The sequence below is a fragment of the Topomyia yanbarensis genome, chromosome 2 (genome assembly GCF_030247195.1).
Source record: "Topomyia yanbarensis strain Yona2022 chromosome 2, ASM3024719v1, whole genome shotgun sequence".
Taxonomy (NCBI): domain Eukaryota; kingdom Metazoa; phylum Arthropoda; class Insecta; order Diptera; family Culicidae; genus Topomyia; species Topomyia yanbarensis.
The window spans coordinates 110419118-110443428 of NC_080671.1; the positions used below are offsets into that span (position 1 = coordinate 110419118).

A 24311-nucleotide genomic window follows, 5' to 3' on the forward strand; every position below is an offset into this window, starting at 1 on the left:
ACGGTGTTCAGTTAATGCACATAGGTTGCAGAAATAAGTTGTTGAGACAGCCCGATTGCACATTGATAAATAACAAATAACAAACCAAATTGAAAGTGCTAGCAAATGAAATGGTTTTTGTACTTCCTCTTGAGAAGATATTAAATATCTTAGATATAATAAAATTTATTAGACATTTGTGATTAAACAATGGGATTGTGATATCACTTCGGTAAGCTTTGTTTTGCATCCAAACACCACTCTAACATGGACAAATAGTGTTTTTTATTCTTGTGTATCCGCCAGGCTGCAAATTTTGTTCCGTTCGCTGTCCATACCTGCGCGGCAGGTTGGTAACATTTTTGATCGGTTTCATCTTCAGATAATAAAATTGCGACTAAGCTACTGCCTATCGGCGTGAGTGTGTTTCCCACACAACAAACATTGAGACAACACGCATCGCTCAAGCGATTGCTGCTGTTGTGTTTTATCGCAAACCTGTTCAGAAGCTAAACTAATTTAAAAAAAAGCGAAATTGGATTACGCGCTTGGCCGGGTGATCACCAAAGGCAGCTGTAGATCGCAAAGGCAAGCTATTGTGTATTCTCGATTACTGGGATGTGTTTACGATAAGAGTGCCTTAAGGGACGGTGCTGCCACTGTCTACTCGGTGTGTTTTCTGATGTACTGTTCTAGCTTCTCGGCGTTAGCGCCGGAGAACGTATCGAGAACGGTGTTGTTCTTCATGAACAGGAATGTCGGCATACTGGAGATCTCGTACTTGGCAGCCAGATCTTCGCACTCGTCCACATCGACCTTGACAACGACGATCTTATCGGCGTACTTGTTTTGCAGTTCCTCCAGCTTGGGGGCAATCACCTTACACGGGCCGCACCAGGTGGCGAAAAAGTCCACCACGACCAGCTTGTCACCGGCTGCTTCCACTCTGGTGGTAAAGTCGGCCTACGATATGGAGGAAGAAGTAAAAAAATGGCTTTATTAGACAATTGAAGATGAGTGGAGCCTGCATTTATGGGTTATATTGGCTAAATGTACCATTAGGTTAATTCAAATTGGGATAAGATAGTAACATCCAGGGACGAGATTCATGAATGAAAATCTGACTCTATCACCGATGCTAGAGAGGCAACTCCATCATCTGGACCCTAGAGATCAAGCCAGGTAAACATTGAGGATTGAACCCGGATTCTCCGGAGCGAGTGAAGCAAAAAGCTGCATGATTTTCTAGACTATGACAAATTGTAGCTAGGGGAACGGAATGGACAAACTGAACAAAATACGCTAATCGTTCAACTAGAACGTTTATCTAATCAATAAAATAGCTTTGTATTAATCCCACCCCACGCTCCCCTTTTCTTTTGCAGTATAGGCACATACAAACAGTAAATGATGACTGTTGAATTCTCTATCATCGATCCAGCTTGAAAGTGGAACAATCCCTTTCCCTGCAGGGTCAGTAATGAGCATGACGTGGCGATTCTAATTCGTACTGGGCACTGTGAGCGTAGCAAAATCGAAAACAATGACATCATCTATGTGCTTGTGTTCGATTGAGGATTTGTAATATGCTTGCTTCGGAGCACACTGGGCCCCAGGTGCAATTTAGCGGGACAAAATTCGTAGCTCGTTGAATGGAATTTGAGTTTTCGGCTTGGTATTTAAGAATCATCTTAACATATTTTGAAAAAATAACTCCTATTACGCCCGCCGGAACCATGCAAAGGTTAACTGGTAACGATTATTTTACATCAAACATTGCATTGCATCGAAACAGATAACCAAGCTAATTTTGTTCCGTGACCGTGAATAATAGTTCCGGGTGCACAAATTATGGTATTTTTAACGATTTATAAGAGCCGGCAGGGTGGCGTTACGCCTTCCGAAGAGCTAAGTAATTGTGCAAAGTTTTAAAGTGTGTGCAAGTGATGAAAAATATATCTTCGAAATTCGAGTGAGACAAAAACGCAGATTGATGGTAAAAGGATGACAAGACCAATATGTAGTTCATAAGTGCCGGGGTGGATGTCGGTTGCATTTGAATACCTTGTGACTGTAGAAATTCAGTAGCAGAAAACTGACCAAAATGATACTTAACATCAACAGATCGGGTTGATAAGATAAGTACTTGTTTTTATCAATTTTGTAATTTCGATATCGATACTAACCAGTCATTATTGTTGTTGTTTGATACGGCATGATGCGTAAGTTTTATTTTCGTTCATGCACGTGATTCATTCTAAAATATTACATATTGTTTATTCTTCATATTATTTCTCAATCGTTTCGCATTTTACTACATTTACGCCTAATGTGGCTATGGCGTATCGCTTCAAGTCATGTACTACGTCTACGTCGGCCTTAAAATAATTCATAGCTCCTATGTTTGAGTCATTCGGGCAAACGAGTGGATCATAGGTTTGCTTGCGAGAGGCCGCCGCTTCCGACGGAGGGTCGGTGAACACCTCGCCTCGCTCTCGGTTATGCCGCATCAACAAATCATCGTTTGAAAAACTTGGCGATATTCAGAAATGATTAAGTTAACAAACGTCTGAATCGAACGGCATATAATTTGAAAGAACGACTCATGAGATAAAGAAGGGTAATAAGGATTATTTTAATTATTGAAACGCTGTATGAAAAGCTGAAATTCGCAGGCGATCATAATAACGATAACCAAAACAAAACATACGTGTGGTGGATTGCAGTACAAAAAGCTGTAAAATCTACCCTATACTAAGGAATCGGCGTTTCCGTTTGTATGTTCTCTTCTTCCGATTTGTCGGTCCTTATTGGGCCTATTTCAGAGATACTGTGAATTTCATTGTACCCATTAACTTTCTTTAGATGTTGGAGTTGACCCAAAATGAACTTTCAAACAGCGATAGCTTTTTAAATTTTGAGGAATTCCACGAAGATCCGTCCGAAAATCTTTAAAATCGTGACCGACCATCTTAGATTCCAATGAAACTTTACACGTTTCACCGTCATGCAAGACTAAATATTTTCCACAGGTAATAAGATTATTTTGACTCAAGAGCAACTTTTCAAAAGGGCGTAAACGTTTCTACGTGCATGAATTTCAAATTTTTTTTGTTCGATTACTGTATTTTATACAGCAAACTATCTGAGAACGAATTACAGGGAATGAATACTTCTGTCTGAAAAAAATATACACTGAAAAAAATGTGTCATTTTTCAAAAAAACAAATATTTATGATAAAAATTTAAATTGCGAAAAAACCCATTTTTTTTAATTTTTTATATTTTGTTACCAAAAACCTAAAGAGAAAAGAAACATTTTGAATGTGATTGCATGGTGGAGAAAAAATCGGTAAAAGAGTTTTCCTAACAATAACTTCGTACATGTTTTTAAATTTCATACTAATAGACATACAAAATTGTAATTCTATTACAGAATATAATTCTAAGCACCATTTAAAATAAAAATGCATTTAACAAAAATCTTCCAAAATGCGATAGTTTTCGAGATATTTGAAATTTTGTTCCTTCAAAAACAATTAATTCGTGTAATTATGTTATTCGCGTTACCCCATCAAAAAATGTCAAAAATTTAATGTTTATCGTTTTAAAGACGTAAAAGCAACTTTTTTAGTGTATTTGGATCCTGGAGAAGCTTTCAATAAAAAAGTTTTCCTAACAACAACTTTCGACATTTTTTTATAATTCTTACTATTTGCAGTCAAAAATAGAATTTTCTTTTTGAATATGATTCTAAACGCCATTTTAAATCGAATATATATTTCAACCATAAGGTCTGTTGATTAAACTATATAGCTGAATCATATGTTGGTTGTTTTCATGTAACTTTCAAATGGTTTACAATATCGCTTTGATGTCAAAGAGAAAGTTGCACGAAATTTTACGGGCCTTTCGAAAAACTTATTATTGTTGATGGAGAAACGCGACTAACTTATGAAAAGGTCGTAATAAAACAAAATAATTGTGTTGTTAAAACAAAAGTTAAAATATCTCGAGAACTACTACATTTTAGAAATTTTTTGGTCAGAGCATTTCGATTTAAAATGGCGTTTAGAATCATATTCAAAAAGAAAATTGTATTTTTGACTGCAAATAGTAAGAATTATAAATAATGTCAAAAGTTGTTGTTAGGAAAACTTTTTTATTGAAAGCTTCTCCAGGATCCAAATACACTAAAAAGGTTGCTTTTACGTCTTTAAAACGATAAACATTAAATTTTTGACATTTTTTGATGGGGTAACGCGAATAACTTTTAAAAAGAGCATAATTACACGAATTAATTGTTTTTGAAGTAGCAAAATTTCAAATATCTCGAAAACTATCGCATTTTGGAAGATTTTTGTTAAATGCATTTTGATTTTAAATGGTGCTTAGAATTATATTCTGTAATAAAATTACAATTTTGTATGTCAATTAGTATGAAATTTAAAAACATGTACGAAGTTATTGTTAGAAAAACTTTTTTACCGATTTTTTCTCCATCATGCAATCACAATCAAAATGTCTCTTTTCTCTTTAGGTTTTTGGTAACAAAATATAAAAAATTAAAAAAAATGGGTTTTTTCGCAATTTAAATTTTTATCATAACTTTTTGTTTTTTTGAAAAATGACGCATTTTTTTCAGTGTATATTTTTTTTGGACAGAAGTATTCATTCCCTGTAACTTATTCTCAGATAGTTTTGCTGTATAAAATACAATAATCGAACAAAAAAAAATTGAAATTAATACACGTAGAAACGTTTACGCCCTTTTGAAAAATTACTCTTGTATCAAAATATTCCAATTGCCAGAGAATATCATGGAGATTCATAAAGCGAACACACCTGCAAAGCTTCGTTCGAATCGACGATGGTCATATTTTGCGGTCGGCCGGTTTCTCATGGAATCCCTCTTTTGCGCTTAGAAGTTTTGAAATTCTTGAATTCTAGAGAAAATTTTCAATAGGACGTAAGTAACAATGAGATTCTCTTTGAGGTCTTTCTCTTCTGTTCATTACTCGGCCATTTCAACATTTACTACTCTACTCTTTGCATAATATTCTAGTAAAAACCGTCGGCTTTCGATATGTACTGGAAAATTAGTACAAAGTGTTGTAATGACGTCGCAATAAACGAAAGAGAAAGTAAACAAAGAGACACTCTCAATGTTACTTACGTCCTATTGAAAATTTTCTCTAGAATTTTCTTTTTTCATTGAGAGCAACAATTTTCAATAGAGTTCAGAATTCATCTATTAATTCTACCAAACAGGAGAGAAATTTAAATGTTCCCATATGCAATTCCAAAAAAAAACATTATTTTTTTCGCAAAATGTCGTAAGAAAGAGACTTTTAACATTATTGCAATAGAACGTGAAACGATTCGGATGAAATCCATTATGTCCATTTTACATTTTCAGTAGACATGTTTTCAATGTGTAAATGCAAAGAACAAACAATTTCTACGAAGCAGAGAGATGGTTCATTACTTTCGTTGAACCAACCAAATCCATACGTGCTTATAACTAATATGTCCCAAGCAGTGCGGTAAAATATCAATTTCAAATGAAAATATTCGTTTCAAGTGAAACTGCGAGTCTTTCACTGTAAGCATACCACCGCTATATCATTTGAGTTCTGCTGCCGTCTTCGTTTGAGTCACTCAGAGTTCACTGTCAATTGAATAAGAGGTTCTGGTCATTTGACGTTTTTGCCTGTTTAGTTTCTATTGAAAACCAAGGTCTCAGCTAATTGAAGTGAACCATTCCAATTAACCACTCACAAATGAATATGAATGAACACTCACTGACATGAAAATAACTCCGACCAAGATAATAAATACATACAGGGTAAAGGCTATGATAAGACGAGACAACTCAAGACAGATACAGGTAGGAACATTTTTTCTATGTATGAGCGAGGTTGTCATTTTTTTCGATAAAGCTGACAAATCAGGAGGATATGAAAAAGAAAAGAATAAACAAATGACGTTTTTCTGTTAATATAAGTTTTGTTTTGATAATAATTACTTTTTATTAATAGTTTCAAGATAAGAAGTGTCCCTAAGTAATCGAATCTGAAGATCCGAGGTGAAACCCGGCCTTTTCTCTGTTTTCATTGTGCACCAAAGAATCGGGATGCTAGATCGGTTGTTTATGTTTACTACCAGGGGCTCGGCGGCCATGCCTAATTTTACAAGTATAAAATAAATGCACTCAAAAATGAAAAATGTTCCGAACCTTTCTTTCTCTTTATCTTGAACCAGTTGTCCCTGTATTTTAAGTTTTCTTGGCTCTTTTATACGCTGCTGAATAATTGTTGACAGATGACTGAATACAGTTAGCGAGGTTGGCAGTGCAGCCAATTTCTGGCATATCTAGATATGTTGCTATAATACACATAATAATGACCGTTTAATTAACTCACATTTCGCCAAAATGTATCTGCAACTAATCAATCCAACATTTGTGCCACATACTAGTAACTCGATATCGACCCATCAACTCATGGACCGGGAACCAACGGCTTTACTTCCCTTCCGAAGGAAGATTTTTCTCCTCAGAAAAATCTCAACGACCTCGGCTGGGATTGAACCCAGACCAACTGGGATGGGTGGCTGTCATGCTTACCACTCAACCAACTGCGCCTTCATTTAAAATAACTTTAACCATCGATTTCCGTTATGTATCATCTCGGACCTTTAACGAGTTCGACCATTTACTTCTAAGACAAGACAAGGCAACTAGTAAGAGTATGTTCAGGAGTGTTTCAGTTTTAGATTTATAATTTTGACAGTTCTATAATATAAAACTGAAAATTTTAAAACTGGAACTTTCTGTCCCCAGCAGCAGTTTTAGCGGGTGTTCTATTCAGTTTAAAATTCATGTCTCTTCATGCCTTCAGCGTTACTGCATTCAAATTTTTTTCCGCAGTCTATCGGTACTAAGTGTCTGTGCTGTATTTAAAACACAGTTCTAAACGTGTTTTAAATTCAGCAACAAATAGAACGGCGTCGTATAAGTTTTAAATTTTGAAACAAAACTGTTCGAAATAATAAAACAAAACGCTATGCTGGGGATGTGAATGTTTCAGTTCCAGTTATACTTTGAAAGTCCTATATACAATAAAACGCTCCTGAACATGCCCTAAGAGCATGTTCAGGAGAGTTTCAGTTTTAGATTCATAATTTTGACAGTTCTATAATATAAAACTGAAAATTTTAAAACTAGAACTTGCTGTCTCCAGCAGCAGTTTTAGCGGATGTTTTATTCAGTTTGAAATTCATGTCTCGCCATGCCTTTAGCGTTACTGTATTCAAATTTATTTTTCCCCTAGTCTATCTGTTCGGAGTGTCACTGCTGAAAACTTTGCATGTATTTAAAACACAGTTCTAAACGTGTTTTAAATTCAGCAACAAATAGAACGGCGTCGTATAACAGTTTTAAATTTTGAAACAAAACTGTTCGAAATAATAAAACAAAACGCTTTGCTAGGGATGTGAATGTTACAGTTCCAGTTCTACTTTGAAACTCCTATATAAAATAAAACGCTCCTGAACATGCCCTAACACGATTTTCTATATTTCTGTATTTTGGTAGCACATTCATCTCTATTTCAATTTTTGTGGCAAATTTGATTCTGATGAATAGGCTGTTATGCTGGCCAAATTTGCTATAAACATGTAGTATGTGATATAAATGTTGAATTGATTAGTACTAGATAAATGTTGGTGAAATGTGTGTTAATAAAGCGGTCACTATTATGTGTATCATAGCAACATATCTAAATATGACAAATAAATTTGCTGCACTGCCAACCTCGCTAGCTGCATACACTCATCTGTCATCTGGCACAAGAAAGGCATGATAACCAAAAATACGAAGCCATTTCTTGAGCGTTTTTTCAAAACGTCATATCTGCAATGAGTTACTCTCTTTGTTTACTTTCTCTTCTGTTAATAATTCGATCACTTTAACATTTATCTCTCAGCTCTTTGCATAATATGCTAGTTAAAACCACCGTCTTTCGATCTGTACTGTAAAATAAGTGAAAAGTGTTATAGTGACGCCGTAAAAATCGAAAGAGAAAGTATAAACAGAGAGTAACTCATTGCAGATACGTTTTGAAAAAACGCTCAAGATTTATCCCTCAGCTCTTTGCATAATATGCTAGGTAAAACCACCGTCTTTCGATCTGTACTGTAAAATAAGTGAAAAGTGTTATGGTGACGCCTTTCTCGAAAGAGAAAGTACACAGAGTAACTCATTGCAGATATGACGTTTTGAAAAAACCCTCAAGATTTGTCTTTTTTTGTCTTAGGTTTACCCGGATCTCATTTGACTGGTGCTCACTGGTTAAATTGAAAGCGGATCTTTTCATTTGAGAGGATCAACCGAAGGAGGTTGAATATGAATTGAGAGGCTGAGAGTAAGAGTGGGTTAAAATTTTGTTCAGAGCAAAAGTGGGTTAAAATATTCTGTTAGATCAGAAATGGTATAGTCATCACACCTCAGGCAAAAGTGGATCAAATATTAATTCGCGCAAAAATGGTTCGACAAAATTTTCAGGGCAAGACTGGTATAGAATATTCACCCATTTTTGCGCTAAGAAAAGAATCAGAATTTTCTTATTCGGACTTGTGGGCAGAGGTGGGTAAGAAAACCAACCGGTACGTACAGTCACTGGTATGGTGCTCAAAGTCTCAACACGTGTAAACGAGCGATCCACATCGTGTGCGGTTTTGATTTCGTTCACACGGTAAACGAAATGACAACCTCGACCGAGTGTCGGTTTTGAAAACCAAACCGAGTCACTCAGCACCGTTTACATGTGTGCACGATTTTCAACTCGTGTTAATGTATTCTAAACAGCGGTATCGGTTCGGCTTTAGAAAACCGAACCTGGTTTTTTTCTGTACGCGGTGCTTCGGTTGAAAGAAGAAGCAGTAAATTCATGTGCAGTGCTGCCGAATAAACAACTGAACAACTGAATTGAATAAGGTTAGTTGTTGAGAGTCGATGGGGCAATATCGAAATGTTAGGTTCTGGGCGATTGTTAACGTTTCACAATTGATGTTCTTTACTACAATAAAAACCAAGATAACGGACACGAAATTCAAAATGGCTACCTTTCTTGGCGAATAATCGTATGAAACCGATAAATGTAGATATGTTTGATTCGGGAAAGTCGTTGATGCTAATGTAACAATGTTGAAATTGAAATTAATGACTTCAAAGATATCAATAAAAACAATGAAATCAATGCGATCAATGCAATCAATGCGATCAATCAAATCAATCAAATCAATCAAATCAATCAAATCAATCAAATCAATCAAATCAATCAAATCAATCAAATCAATCAAACCAATCAAATCATTGAAATCACTGAAATCAATGAAAACAATTAAACATAAAAATATGCAATATTTGAAATTCCAAGGTACTAAACTTTCAAAGGAATCCCGAAGATGGATGATTAAATCTAAGGTGATCGATGAAAAAAGAAATCTTTATATATTTTATCTTGGATTTCAAAATGGCGGTAATGGTCGATTTTCGGTTCTGCTGACCATATCTTTTAAAATGACACCCATATTGATGGTGGTTCTCACTATTTTGTGGTAACCGGAAGTCGCCATCTTGGATTCCAAATGGCGGTAATGGTCAATTTTCGGTGTCTGCTGACCATATCCTTTCAAATGACACCCATATTGATGGTGGTTCTCACTATTTTGTGGTAACCGGAAGTCGCCATCTTGGATTTCAAAATGGCGGTAATGGTCGATTTTCGGTTCTGCTGACCATATCTTTTAAAATGACACCCATATTGATGGTGGTTCTCACTATTTTGTGGTAACCGGAAGTCGCCATCTTGGATTTCAAAATGGCGCCAATGGTCAATTTTCGGTGTCTGCTGACCATATCCTTTCAAATGACACCCATATTGATGGTGGTTCTCACTATTTTGTGGTAACCGGAAGTCGCCGTCTTGGATTTTAAAATTGAGGTAATGGTCAATTTTCGGTGTCTGCTGACCTATACGGATCCAAAATCTTACGATTTCTGTTCACAAGTTCGAATAAGAAATATTCTGAACACCTGTTATGAACCTATGTATTATTTTCGTACCGCAAAAATGAGTTAATATTCTATACCATTCTTGCTCTGAAAATTTTGTCGAACAATTTTTGCGCTAAATGATATTTGACCCGGTTTTGCCTGAAGTGTTGATAAATATTCCATTTCGGATCTAAGGGAATATTTTAACCCACTTTTGCTTTGAACAAAATTTTAATCCACTTTTGCTCTCAGTCTCTCATATAAAAATAGCGAAGGCTTCCTTTTACTTTCGATTTTTGGGCAGTTCCCCATACCAAACCTACCCATATTTATTCAAATCGTTTATTTGATAAGGCACGTTGCGTTAGCTTAAAGGTGCCAATTTTGTTTTGTTTTACATTTTAAATTGCTTAAAACTAGGGGATTACATATTGATTTTTTAAAAATGAAACTAATGCGATTTTATAGCTATCTTATATATCTACACAAGGGGATAATATTGTTTTCGTAAGATTAGGGGGGTCATTTAGTTTTTGTGGCAATATGGTTTGACATTTTTATCAGTGAGATTATTGGAGCAAATAATGTTTAATTAAGGGGGACAATTTTTTACGACTAACTTAAAACTAGGCATAACTAGAGGGCATGATTGAATTTTGTAAAGATTCGTAATTATAGTTATTTTTGTGGGTAGTAGAGTTGGGCAATTTCAACGAGATTATATAATATAATAGTTAAAACTAGAAGAGACAAGAAGAGCTAAATGCTTCGTGATGATATTGGGGGGGGGGGGTAGGGGTGTTACTTCTGGGTATAAGAGTCAGGGGAGGGAGGGTAGACAAAGATGGCAGGGAGAGAAAATTATTTCAGTTTCAGGCATCGTGAGATCAACGGATGGATTACAAACTCGGGTGGCCTTCATCAGGGGAATCATGTACTGGGACGCCGGGTGGTCCTCCTCAAGATGGCAGGGGTTTTTCAAGACGATTTCGTAGTACGGCTCAGATGTGGATCGGCTACATTTCGAGTTAAGCGTGTTATGTTCGTGCCGTAGGTCCCGTGTTTGTTGGCTCATTCGATACAGATGGTTTGATACAGGTGGAAGAGCGTTCTGAGAATGATAAGGAGATAACAAGGGGCAGTTAGACTTGTATATTGATGGTTTTCACAAAGGTGTATATAAGGGACATATAGAGAACATCGCGGCTTGCCAGCACATCTCGAACCGGGACGTTGGTTGGTCTTCCTCGGGCCCGCAGGGTATCCATTAGCCGAGACCTAGCGGAACTGTACTCGGTGCACGCCCAGACAATGTGCTCGATGTCGTGATAGCCGTCGCCACAAGCGCAGATACCACTATCCACGAGCCCAATACGCCGGAGATGTGCATCCAGCGTGTAATGGTTTGCCATGAGTCGGGACATCACACGAATGAAGTCACGACCCACATCCATCCCCTTGAACCAAGGTTTCGTCGATACCTTAGGGATTATCGAATGTAGCCACCTTCCCAGCTCTCCACTGCTCCACGAAGTTTGCCAACTTTCGAGGGTTCTCTGATGAGTAATACTGAAAAATTCGCTGAAGCAAATTGGTCTTTCGTAAACGTCTCCTTCTAAGGCACCCACCTTAGCTAAGGAGTCTGCCTTCTCATTGCCCGGAATGGAGCAATGAGAAGGGACCCATACCAAGGTAATCTGGAAAGAGTTGTCAGATAAAGCACTCAGTAGCTCCCGTATTTTCCCCAAAAAATACGAGGAGTGCTTGCCTTGTTTCATCGAGCGAATAGCGTCAATGGAACTGAGGCTATCCGAAACGATGAAGTAATGGTCTGCGGGTAATGTTTCAATGACTCCAAGGGTATACTGAATGGCAGCTAGTTCTGCGGCGTAAACTGAAGCAGGGTCACTGAGTTTGTAGGAGGCGGTGAACTTTTGATTGAAAATACCGAAGCCAGTGGATCCTTCGAGGTTTGATCCGTCAGTATAAAACATCTTAGAACAGTCGACTTCTCGGAATTTATTATAAAAAATGTTTGGAACCACTTGTGGGCGTATGTGGTCCGGAATTCCACTAATCTCGTCTTTCATGGATGTGTCGAAGAAAACAGTAGATTCAGAAGTATTTATGAAATGCACACGGTTGGGATTGTAAGAAGAAGGGTTAATATTCTGCGCCATGTAGTCAAAGTACAGGGACATGAAACGGGTCTGAGAATTGAGTTCAACAAGCCTTTCGAAATTTTCAATCACGACCGGGTTCAAGATATCGCATCGAATGAGCAATCGATATGAGAGTTCCCAAAATCGATTTTTCAACGGGAGAACGCCCGACAGCACTTCGAGACTCATCGTATGGGTCGACTGCATGCACCCTAAGGCGATACGCAAACAACGATACTGAATTCTTTCGAGTTTGATGAAATGTATGTTCGTGGCGGAGCGAAAGCAGAAGCATCCGTATTCCATTACCGACAGTATCGTTGTTTGATACAACCTAATTAGGTCTCCTGGGTGGGCACCCCACCATGTTCCGGTTATTGTACGAAGAAAGTTGATCCTTTGTTGGCATTTCTGTTTCAGATACCGAATATGGCATCCCCAAGTACCTTTCGAGTCGAACCAGACCCCTAGATATTTTACTGTGAAGACCTGAGCGATAGTTTGACCCATTAATAGAAGCTGTAGTTGTGCTGGTTCACGCTTCCTTGAAAATACAACTAGCTCAGTTTTCTCCGTGGAGAATTCGATACCCAGCTTAATAGCCCAAGCAGACAAATTGTCCAGGGTATTCTGTAATGGTCCTTGTAGATCGACAGCTTTGGGTCCCGTAACAGACACCACGCCATCGTCTGCAAGTTGCCTTAACGTGCAGGAATTGTCAAGACATTCATCAATGTCGTTGACATAGAAATTGTATAAAAGGGGGCTTAGACATGAGCCCTGGGGAAGGCCCATGTAGCTAAATCGTGATGTCGATAAGTCACCATGCGAAAAATGCATGTGCTTTTCCGACAACAAGTTTAGTAAAAAGTTGTTTAAAGTCGCTGAAAGACCATGCTGGTGCAGCTTCTCTGAAAGAATGTTGATCGAAACTGAATCAAAAGCCCCCTTAATATCTAGGAACACTGATGCCATCTGCTCTTTGCTAGCATAGGCCATTTGAATTTCAGTTGAGAGCAACGCAAGACAATCGTTCGTCCCTTTGCCTTTGCGAAAGCCAAATTGTGTATCTGACAGTAAGCCATTTGCTTCGACCCAATTGTCGAGGCGGGATAGGATCATTTTCTCGAACAACTTCCGGATACAAGATAGCATTGCGATCGGACGGTACGAATTGTGGTCGGAGGCTGGTTTTCCTGGTTTTTGGATGGCGATGACCTTCACTTGTCTCCAATCGAGTGGGACAATGTTAGCCTCGAGAAACTTATTAAATAAGTTCAACAAGCGTCTCTTGGCAGAGTCAGGCAGATTCTTCAACAAGTTGAATTTGATTCTGTCTGGCCCCGGAGCTTTATTGTTACACGACAAGAGAGCAAGTGAGAACTCCACCATCGAAAAAGGTGTTTCGTTCGCGCTATCGTGAGGAGACGCGGCGCGGTAAATCTTCTGTGCCGGGACGGAATCCGGACAAACCTTCTTGGCGAAATCGAATATCCAACGGTTTGAATATTCCACGCTCTCATTAGTACTGTTTCGATTTCGCATACGTCGGGCTGTTCTCCAAAGAGTGCTCATCGATGTTTCTCTCGTTAATCCGTCGACGAACCGGCGCCAATAATCGCGTTTTTTGGCTTTCATCAAACTCTTCATTCGCTTGTCTAACGTCGCGTACTGTCGAAAACTGGCGGGTAACCCGTCGTTCCGGAAGGTCTTAAACGCGGCGGCCTTCTCTGCGTACACGTCTGAGCACTCTTTATCCCACCAGGGATTGGGAGAACGTTTTTGTATGTTCGCGCCGGGTACTGGCCTAGTCTGAGCTTGATTCGCGCTGTCGAGAATCAAGCCAGCCAAAAAGCTGTACTCTTCCTCCGGAGGAAGTTCTTGGGTAGATTCGATGTTGTCGGATATCGCGGCAGCATAGCTCTTCCAATCGATATTTCGTGTGAGGTCATACGAAATATTGATTGATTTCAATGGCCTTGAACCGTTATTGATTGAGACTACAATCGGCAGATGGTCGCTGCCGTGGGGATCAGGAATTACCTTCCACGTGCAATTTAACCGCAGCGATGTTGAGCAAAGGGACAAGTCTAAGGCGCTCGGGCGCGCTGGAGGAGCAGGAATCCGTGTCATTTCACCCGTGTTTAAAATTGTCAAATTGAAGTTATCGCAAAGATCCTGAATTAAGGAAGACCGGTTATCATCATAGAGGCAACCCCATGCTGTACCGTGAGAGTTAAAGTCTCCTAAAACTAATCGCGGTGCTGGCAGGGATTCTAAGATGTCTTGTAGCCGTCGGTGCCCAACCGCGGTGTTGGGGGGAATATATATGGAAGCTATGCAAAGGCTTTTGCCTTTGGTTGTTACTTGACAAGCGACAACTTCAATACCTGTTATCGAGGGAAGGTTAATTCTGTAGAAGGAATAGCACTTTTTGATCCCCAAAAGCACTCCTCCATAGGGGGTGTCTCGATCCAGGCGAATAATATTAAAGTCGTGGAAGTTGAGTTCTATGTCGGAAGTTAACCAAGTTTCACATAATGCAAATGCATCGCAACTCAAATTATTTATTAAAATTTTGAAGGAATCGATTTTCGGGATGATACTTCTGCAATTCCACTGTAGAACAGTGATCAAATCCGTGACCTCGTTCGATGAGTTAGCCATCGAAGGATACAATCGCTGAGAGGAGGGGCCATTTAGCAGTCAACTGCTTCAAAAATGTTCTCACTGTAGGGAGAAAAGCTAACATAAGACTTTTAATAGGATCAGTAATATTGAAAGTTTTTATTATCCAGTCCACTATGTCTGAGAGTTTTATAATTCCAGTGCTGTGATTACTCTCGAACTGAAACAAAGGAACACTTGGGATTTTTGATGTTCCTGGAAGTGCTGGGAACTCCTTCTCTGAGCTTAATCCTCCGAGACCAGGAGCTAATTGCTTCGGTTTGGTTGCAACACTTCCAATAGATGTGACTTTCGGAGCCCCCTCAAGGGACACCTTCTGGCCTTTACAAGGAACTTTACGAGAGGAAGTGTTCCTCCTCTTCCTATAAATTCTAGGCACCCTAGTAGATGTTCCCTCTTGTGGGTTACCAGCCTCGCCCTCGTCAGGAGGCAAGTGAGTATAGATGTTTGCTGAGGATGGTGGCGTAGCATTCTTTAACATTTCTGCGAAAGAATGTTTGGATCGTCCCGCAAGGGAACGTTTCAGTTTATCCCCGCGTAGTTTGTACGCGGGACATGCCGAGATATCATGCAGACTCTCCGCACAGTAAGGACACTTTTCGGCTTGCCTACTGCACGAATCATCTAGATGATTCTCCCCGCATTTTCCACAGCGGGCCTTGTTGCTACAATGGGTGGCTGTGTGACCCAGTTGTTTACACTTTGTGCAATTCATGACCCGCGGCACAAACAGACGCACAGGCAGACGAACCTTGTGCAAGAGGACGAAATTTGGCAAAGCGGTACCAGCGAAGGTCACCCGATAAGAGTTTGATTGGGGGTACGTTTTTGAACCATCCCCCGCAACTACTACTGAGTGCAAACGTTTGCACTCAAGTATTTTAACTGGCTGAAGTAAGCGGTCTCTGAATCGGCCAACCCCGTACTTCAGCAGATCCTCGCACGTCAAACTCTCATCGGTTACGACGCCTTCGGATTGTACTCTTACAGCCGGAATATACACGTTATAATCCCGCGTAAAGTGCTCACAGCAAGCAATATCGTTTGCCTGCTTTGAGTTGGCTAGCAACACCCTTATCTTGTCCGAGCGGACCTTTGAAATTTCGGTCACAGCCGAGAACCGTTCCGTCAGGTCTCTAGAAATCTGAAGAAGATTCAGTGATTTAGTCTTGGGCCGAAAGAAGACCACAAATGGACCAGTTGAGAGTTCTGGATAGCATTTGGGCCGGGGGGGAGCCTTAGAAGTTGAACCCGATTCAACTTCCATTTGACCATCCGGAGAGGGAACCATAGAAAACGTCAACGCACGGGGTCAGCGCCCGCGCAGACGGAAGAAAGCAATAAATGTGTTACAAAAGACAAAAACCACTTAGCTTTAAACTGGTGTCCAACGACGAACCGATCCAGCTTATACAGCTGGCTATTGTTTAATCCTCACACGCGAACAAAAGACTGAGGACCGAACCGAACTGGCAAAATAACCTTGAATGCGGATTAAAACTATTCTTTATCGCCTCACACAGCACTACGGACTAGAAAAAAAACAACCTCTGTCTCGATGGAGAGCTCGAAAACGAATGTGAACCTACCCATATTGCAAAGTTCCTGATGATAAATCATCATGAATATGCCGTAATATTGAGTTAAGGTAAGTCATTTATTTTCTTCCAAAACGTCGAGGAACATTTTTGTTGTACATGGAAGATGTCTCAGAACAATTTTTCAATTACCGAAAAAATACCTGACATTACATATATCTAAAATAAATATGCACTGAATTTCTAATAAAAATGCTGGCAGCACTAGCATAGCCGATAAACATCAACCCGAATACACAACCGCAACACAGCCGAAGTTTGGTTTCGGTATTCTCGTGTTTCGTTCCATACTCGTGCACCGGTAAACGAAAATCAAAACCATACCACGGTACTGTGTAAACGAAACTCGGTTTGGTTTTCGTGTCTCGTTGAAACACAACAAGCGGTAAGACCGCACACGATGTAAAGGAAACACAAAATCGTGTGAAAATTTGGTTTTCCGTACCGGTACTAAACCGGTTTTTTCCCACCTCTGCTTGTGGGAAATGAAATTTTATTAAATTTTTCGATGCCTTAGAAATCGTGTAATATAGGATCCGTATAGGTCAATAGGCATCGAAAATTGACGATTGCCGCCATTTTGAAATCCAAGATGGCGACTTCCGGTTACCATAAAATAGTGAGAACCACCATCAATATGGGTGTCATTTGAAAGAGGATGATCAGCAGACACCGAAAATTGACCATTTCCGCCATTTTGAAATCCAAAATGGCGACTTCCGGTTACCACAAAATAGTGAGAACCACCATCAATATGGGTGTCATTTGAAAGGGGATGGTGAGCAGACACCGAAAATTGACCACCACCGCCATTTTGAAATCTAAGATGGCGACTTCCGGTTACCACAAAATAGTGAGAACCATCAATATGGGTGTCATTTGAAAGAGGATGATCAGCAGACACCGAAAATTGACCATTACCGCCATTTTGAATTCCAAGATGGCGACTTCCGGTTACCACAAAATAGCGAGAACCACCATCAGTATGGGTGTCATTTCATACACCTTTAAAATTTGAAGATCCAAGAAATATTAATAAACCCAAAAATGGATTGAAGTGAACCAAAAGCAATTTTATTGAAAATTAGCATTTTTTCGCTTTTTCCCTCATATAACCTATTTTAAAACCACTAAAATTAATATGGAATTGCATATATAATATTTTTATTGATGCGAGAAACAAATCACAAAATTTTAATTTCGCGCGGGTCGATCATTCTTATCCAGAGGGTGGCATCCGTATGTTGATGTACAGACGTTGACAGTATCCAACATATAGTGGGCCCGGTCGCTTCTAGGCTCATACCTCCCATGCTCTTGCATTGGGTTGTTTTATCTTTATTGTCTTCATGCCTCATCCACGAAGTATGAAGTGTGTGGTGCTGCATCCATGATGACTCCACCACTCTTGACGTGAGAGTGTCTTGGAATGCTCGAGTCGAATAAATGGTAGTTAAACTGAATCGGATAGCGTTTCCGAGTGAACGTAACGATTGAGCATTTACTCGGATGTAAAACCATTCTGTTTAGATCACACCACGTACTAAAGCTCTCCAGTTCACTCTGAAGAAACTCGGAATCGGTTTTATCCCGTATTTGTCGAAAAATTTTCATATCATGGGCGAAAGAAAGGCGGGGTCCTTGTAATTTAATATTGATGTCATTAAAGTAGAGGAGGAAAATTAATGGACCGAGATGGCTACCTATTGAGATGCCGGATGTAGTGAAGAATGGTGCAGATAGGCAGTCCTTAATGCTGATTTGGAATTGCCTTCCATCGAGGAACCAACGCAGAAGTTGTCCATGAATACCGAGTTTGTCCAGCTTCGCTATTGCGACATCATGGTTAATTTTGTCGAAGGCCGAACCGATCCATGTGAATAGCATCGGTTCCCAATCCGTCAGTAAATCCATCGAGTACATATGTTGTAAACGAGAGCAGGTTGGTCGTTGTCGATCATTTAGGCATAAAACCGTGTTGTTGCAATGTAATGTTTGCAGTGAAAGAAAATCGGATCTAAAACGGCTACTACTGAACACCCCCTTTCAAACGTTACCCATGTTTATGATGGTTCTCACTATTTTCTGGTAACCGGAAGTGACCATATTGGATTTCAAAATAGCCTAATTGTCGATTTCCGATGTCTACTGACCACCCCTTTCAAATGACACCCATTTTTGTGGTAACCGGAAGTCGCCATCTTGGATTTCAAAATGGCGGTAATGGTCAATTTTCGGTGTCTGCTCACCATCTCTTTTAAAATGACACTCATATTGATGGTTCTCACTATTTTGGTGCAACCGGAAGTCGCCATCTTAGATTTCAAAATGACGGTGGTGGTCAATTTTCGGTGTCTGCTCACCATCCCCTTTCAAATGACACCCATATTGATGGTGGTTTTCACTATTTCGTGGTAACCGGAAGTCGCCATCTTGGAATTCAAAATGGCGTAATTATCGATTTCCCATATCTACTAACCACCTCCTTTCAAATAATATCCATATTGATGATGGTTTTCCCTGATTGGTGATAAATCATTTTTGAAAACATTCTTGTCATTTTGTCATTGTCATTTCTCAGCCCACACCCTGGCAGACGTTCATCCGCCCATCTAGACTCTGTCAAGATGAGGACCTACAAAGCCTAACTGTTCGTATGTGCTAGTCCGTATAGCACACCAGTTTCTTCCACAAGTAGGCGCCGGCTGTTAACCAGTCCCACAAGTTTCAGATACATTACATAGAGGATAGTTGGAGACAGAAAATGAAGAGATAGTAAAGAGATTTTGGTTTGCTGAAACGAGACAAGAAAAGCAAAATAATTGTGATCAGTTTTTTTTTTTATCGGGCAGATGGGATTGCAGCTTAACGTAACGTCAAGTTCTCTATTTTGTCTGGTCCAATGTATCCTGCTCCTAACAACGCGTGCTAAGTCGTCAGTGATGCAATTAAAACTTCGCATTGATTCCGCTTCTATTTTCTTCCTGATCTCCTCATGGGTCCCCTAGGTCAGAAGCGGATCAATCGACTGTTAAGTAAATTAGAGATCGCAGTCAGCCGTGATGTCCGCGAATTTCATACATACATACAAACTATTTGGCGAAGTTCAGAGCGTGTAACGTCGTGTCATCTAGTCTGTCATCCTATGGAAAATAATCCTACCATCGCCTTGGGGTCAACGTCATATTGGCAAATTTTGCATTGAATCCGCTTCTATCTCTTCCTAATCTCCTTTTTGTCTCCTAGGTCCGAAGCAGATCAATCGACTATTAATTGAAACGGTAAACATACTAGCAGTATTAGTCCTTACTCGCGAATACTTTTCCTTCAACTGTGCTGTTCTTCTCTATCTTATAACATAACTCGATTATCCCTGTTCTAGTCAATATACATATTCATTACATTATGGACCGGGCAAATCCTTAATTTTCTATTATTATTATCCTGAGTAGCTATACCAGTGAAGGTATTTTAGGATTTCGCAAAAAGAATCTCTGCCAATAAAGGCGTAATAAATATTTATCCACTATTAACCATAAAGTTTGCTCGAACCGAATGTCCGCCTGGTTCGACTCGAATAGACCACACCGACCCGAAAGGGTTGCTTATCATTTCTGAGAGCCGGTGTGCTTGGTCGAGTTTAGTAATCATAAGAACAAGTCCTGAATAATTAACTATCTCTTAGGTGCCAGTCCTGCACTCCTTTCCTGAACTAGCCTCATACTCACGATCAAAAGAGTCGACAACTAGTAGGATCCACATGTCCCCCACCCAAGTGAATTGATCAACTTGCAAGTAGGAGCACATATCTACCAACCAGCCAAGAAGACTTCCGAATCAATGAGAATGGACCATGCCAGTCGAAGGCCACAGGCCCAGCGCCATCTCGTACAGTGTCATTGTCATTTCTCAAGATGAGAACCTACAAAGCCTAACTGTTCGTATGGGCTAGTCCGTATAGTTTTTGGTTTGCTGAAACGAAACAAGAAAAGCAAAACAATTGTGATTAGTATCGTAGCTATAATAAATAAATAAACGATTTCTCCTCTGTTGTCGGTTTCCCTGTTCGCAGTCCTCCCTCCTGTTCCTGATCTGTTTGGGCCACTGGCTTTCCGTTTCCTTGGCCGTCCGGTTCTCCCTCACACATCGTAGCAGGAGAAACAAATAAAAAGACAAAACAAAACAAAATGAAAATAAATGGACGTCTGCTATCTGTGCCTAAATTGATGTTGCTTCTCAGTTTTGCACGACCCAGGGGGGACTTGGCCTTGATCCCAATGCTCTGTCACCGATGTTGCGTGATATTCGTTATGGAATATTCTTTGTTTGGGGGCCATTCATAAACAATGTTGTACTTTTTTTTTTATCCCTGATCCGCTGATACGTCTAAAATTCATTTTTAGTTTTTTTATCTCGTTACGTGACGCTCTTCCCCTATTGTCAATATCCAACATCATTTATGAATGGTCCCCTGGTGATATATTTAGAGCAGACAATCCAATGAAAAATAGGATTGACAGGATTTTAGTGCGCTCTTGGCACCTTGTGTCACATCTTCATGTTTGTTATACATATTAAGAATACCAAAGCATGCGATGTGATGACCGGAAGATTAGAGAAGCAACTCCTCCCCTTCCCCCCCGATAAATCATTTTTGAAAACATTCTTAGAATAAAAATGGAATATATATCCTCTCAGGGCAAAAGTGGTATATCTTTTTAACCCACTTTTGCGCTATGGTTTTTTTATTCCATTTCTGCTCTGACTGGTACTTAAACCGGTTTCGCTCTAAATAAAACGTATACCGCTTCTGCGCGCAGCGAATTTTTAACCCACTCTTGCTCTCAGCCTCTCAATTGCGACTCATTTGAAAGCAACGCTGAGTGAAGTGCCATGAACCCAGCTTCAGATCAACATCAACTGATGCGTTAAATGAAAATGAATGCTACCGTAGACGACTGATTGACTGCGTTCATTCAGTTTCGATTGAATGAAATGGAATTTTACTGCACTGTCCCAAGTGCACAAACATCTGGTTAGGGACCATCCATAAATGACGTAGCATTATATGGGGGAGGGGGGAGTTTTGTAATTTGAGATGATGTGTGACGACAGGGGGGTAGTGGATCATGTCATGCTACGTAGCTTTTTTAAAGGGGAATAGGGGTTGACCTGATGTCACGACAATCTTACCCGTTTCATCTAACATCGCTTTTGATTTTTTTTAGATTTTTTACGGGGACAACGAGTGGAGTGAGGGTTACCGTCAAGCTACGTAATTATCAGGAGGGAATATAGAATATTGTGACAAAATGCTACGATGGGGGAGGGGGTGTTAAAAATCACTCAAAAAATGCTACGTCATTTATGGATGGTCCCTTAGACTACCCAAGAAAACAAGCGTTCGACCGACAGCTGTGAACGTATTGCACAACTGCGAAGCGTGTTGAAAAATTAAAAAGCGCTCTCGTTTCGCACACAGAGCTCTAACGAGCAAATGGACATCGCTACACCGCACGCTGGTTCAATATTTGATTTGAACCGGTGCAAAAGAGAATAAAAAAACTGCTGCACCATCCAAAGGGTGCGGTGAGAGTACTAGATGCGTGCATGTTTGAGGATGAACTGGTGAAACCATTTTCTGAAATTTTACTGGAGACCGGTTGGTTTATCGTTTAAATCTGAATAACTTTAGTGTTTTATTTTTCCCTTCATCGAAAATATTTTGAAGGGTTCTACAGTTAATTTAAACTTGAAATGGGTTTCGGTTTGTCTGATTTGGCTTACCTGTTCAATGAACAGGTTGAACGTAACGACGCGTCGCCTCTGGTGTCTTGAGAAAATTCTTCTGCCGAAACAGCATCATGCGGATGGGATGTACGTCTTCAGGCCCGACAAGGCGTCTTTCCATTGCGCCAAGAAGACGCTGGAGTATCTTGAGCAGAAAAAGATACCGTACGTGCCGAAAGAAAGGAACCAGACGAATTTGCCCCATTCCATCCTATTGAGGATATTTTCGGCTCCCTCAGTGCCTTAGTGTACGAAAATAATTGGCGGCAAAGGCTACGAAGCAGTTTACCACCAGGATCCGGAATTGTGTCCGGAGGATGGACGTCAGTGCCGTCCAGCGCTCTTGTGAGAACATTGCGACTAAGTTGCGTCGTACAGCTGACCAGGGCTCTTTCTCCAATATTCATTGACGTTTTTTTTAAGAATAAACATTGTTTTTAATAAATAATGCTGAACTCGCTGAAATTTTTTTGTTTTTAACTACATAACATAACCCCTGTTATACAAAAAAGATCAGTAAAAAAATTGCTCTGGACCAATTATTCTCAACCTCTCCGCGGACCCCTAGGGGGCCATGAAAAGGTTTCTGGGGGGTCCAAGAAGATGGATATCTTTTACGGTTGTATATTGAAATTTATAGCTTTTTTCCACAAGAAACCGAAAATAATATGTTGTTAGCAAACAAAATCGATCTTCACAAACAGTATTATATCATCGCCTCCGGCTGCGCAGAAAGCGGGAAAATATAATTTCGATTGACCTCTTTGATTTACATGTACTCTTGAACTGTTACTAAAAGTGAAAACGGATTTAAATCTCAAGGATGTGGCATACACACAGTTACTTCATGCGAGAAATTGTGTATAGATAACGTTTAAAAGCTTAGCCCAGGTACAAAACTTCATTGCGAAGATCAACATGCAACACGGTGTTGAATATCAGAACGTTAAAACCAAGATCCTGAATATGTGGATGACGAAAAACTGAGGTGCGCTTACAAGACCTAGCGCCGCGCATTAGATTAGAATAAATTAAAAGAAGTGAAATTCGTTATAAACGATACCTCAGAATTTTTTCAGTGGTATTCCCGACGGCGTTCGTGTCGTTAAAATGCGGGTGGAACCAGTTTTGTATCCAGACAGAATCCGCCTACTACAATACCAAAAACCAGTTTTCAACAGTTGTAGAGAAAACACAATCAATTGACCAATAAGTAACTGATGCGCTCCAGTTTGTCTTCACATCTCGCCCTGAGCATTAGCTAAAAATCGTCCCAAACAAGTGAAACAGTCAATTCTACCTACAAGTCGATCGGTGCCTGTCACACACGCAGTCCATATCATATCAGTGCACAAACAATATTGTATTGTTTCCCCCGGCTGCGGAGTGAAATGAGTTTACCAAATGAAACAAAAGTGCCCGTGCTACGGGATAACACGATTTCGATCAACTTTAATAAAACTCGTGTTAGACCCACAGTTCAGGAAGTGGAGCAATTAGTTAAAGTTAAAATGAAGCTTAATCTCGCTGCAGTTACGTACACTCAAGTTTTTTTTACGCGTTTTTTTTTTGCGCGGTATTTTTTACGCGGTTTTTTTTACGCGGATTTTGAAATTTACGCGGTTTTCATTTACGCGGATTTTGAAATTTACGCGGTTTTCATTTACGCGGATTTTGGAATTTACGCGGTACCCATCAATGAGGTTCCCTTTATCGCGGATTCTTAAATTTAAGTGGTCTTCATTTACGCGGATTTTGAAATTTACGCGGTTTTCATTTACGCGGATTTTGAAATTTACGCGGTTTTCATTTACGCGGATTTTGAAATTTACGCGGTTTTCATTTACGCGGATTTTGAAATTTACGCGGTTTTCATTTACGCGGCTCGTATCCCCCGCGTAAAAAAAAACCTGAGTGTACATTCAGCTACATCACGTTAAAAACTGTGTTTTGATCACGTTTAGAAATTCAGCACATGCAGAAAACTCCATTGAATAGAACAACATGCAACACGAGGTCGAGTTCAATAACACC

General features: G+C 39.8%; 1 protein-coding gene across 1 annotated transcript in view; it reads right to left on the minus strand.

Moving 5' to 3' along the window:
- Positions 1–242: 242 nt before the first annotated feature.
- Positions 243–24311, minus strand: part of LOC131679193 (thioredoxin-2) — a 30503-nt gene continuing 6434 nt past the window's right edge. The window contains exon 2 of the mRNA XM_058959847.1: positions 243–942. Coding sequence (XP_058815830.1) covers positions 643–942 — 300 coding nt within the window. The 3' untranslated portion in view covers positions 243–642. The remainder of the gene's footprint in view (positions 943–24311) is intronic.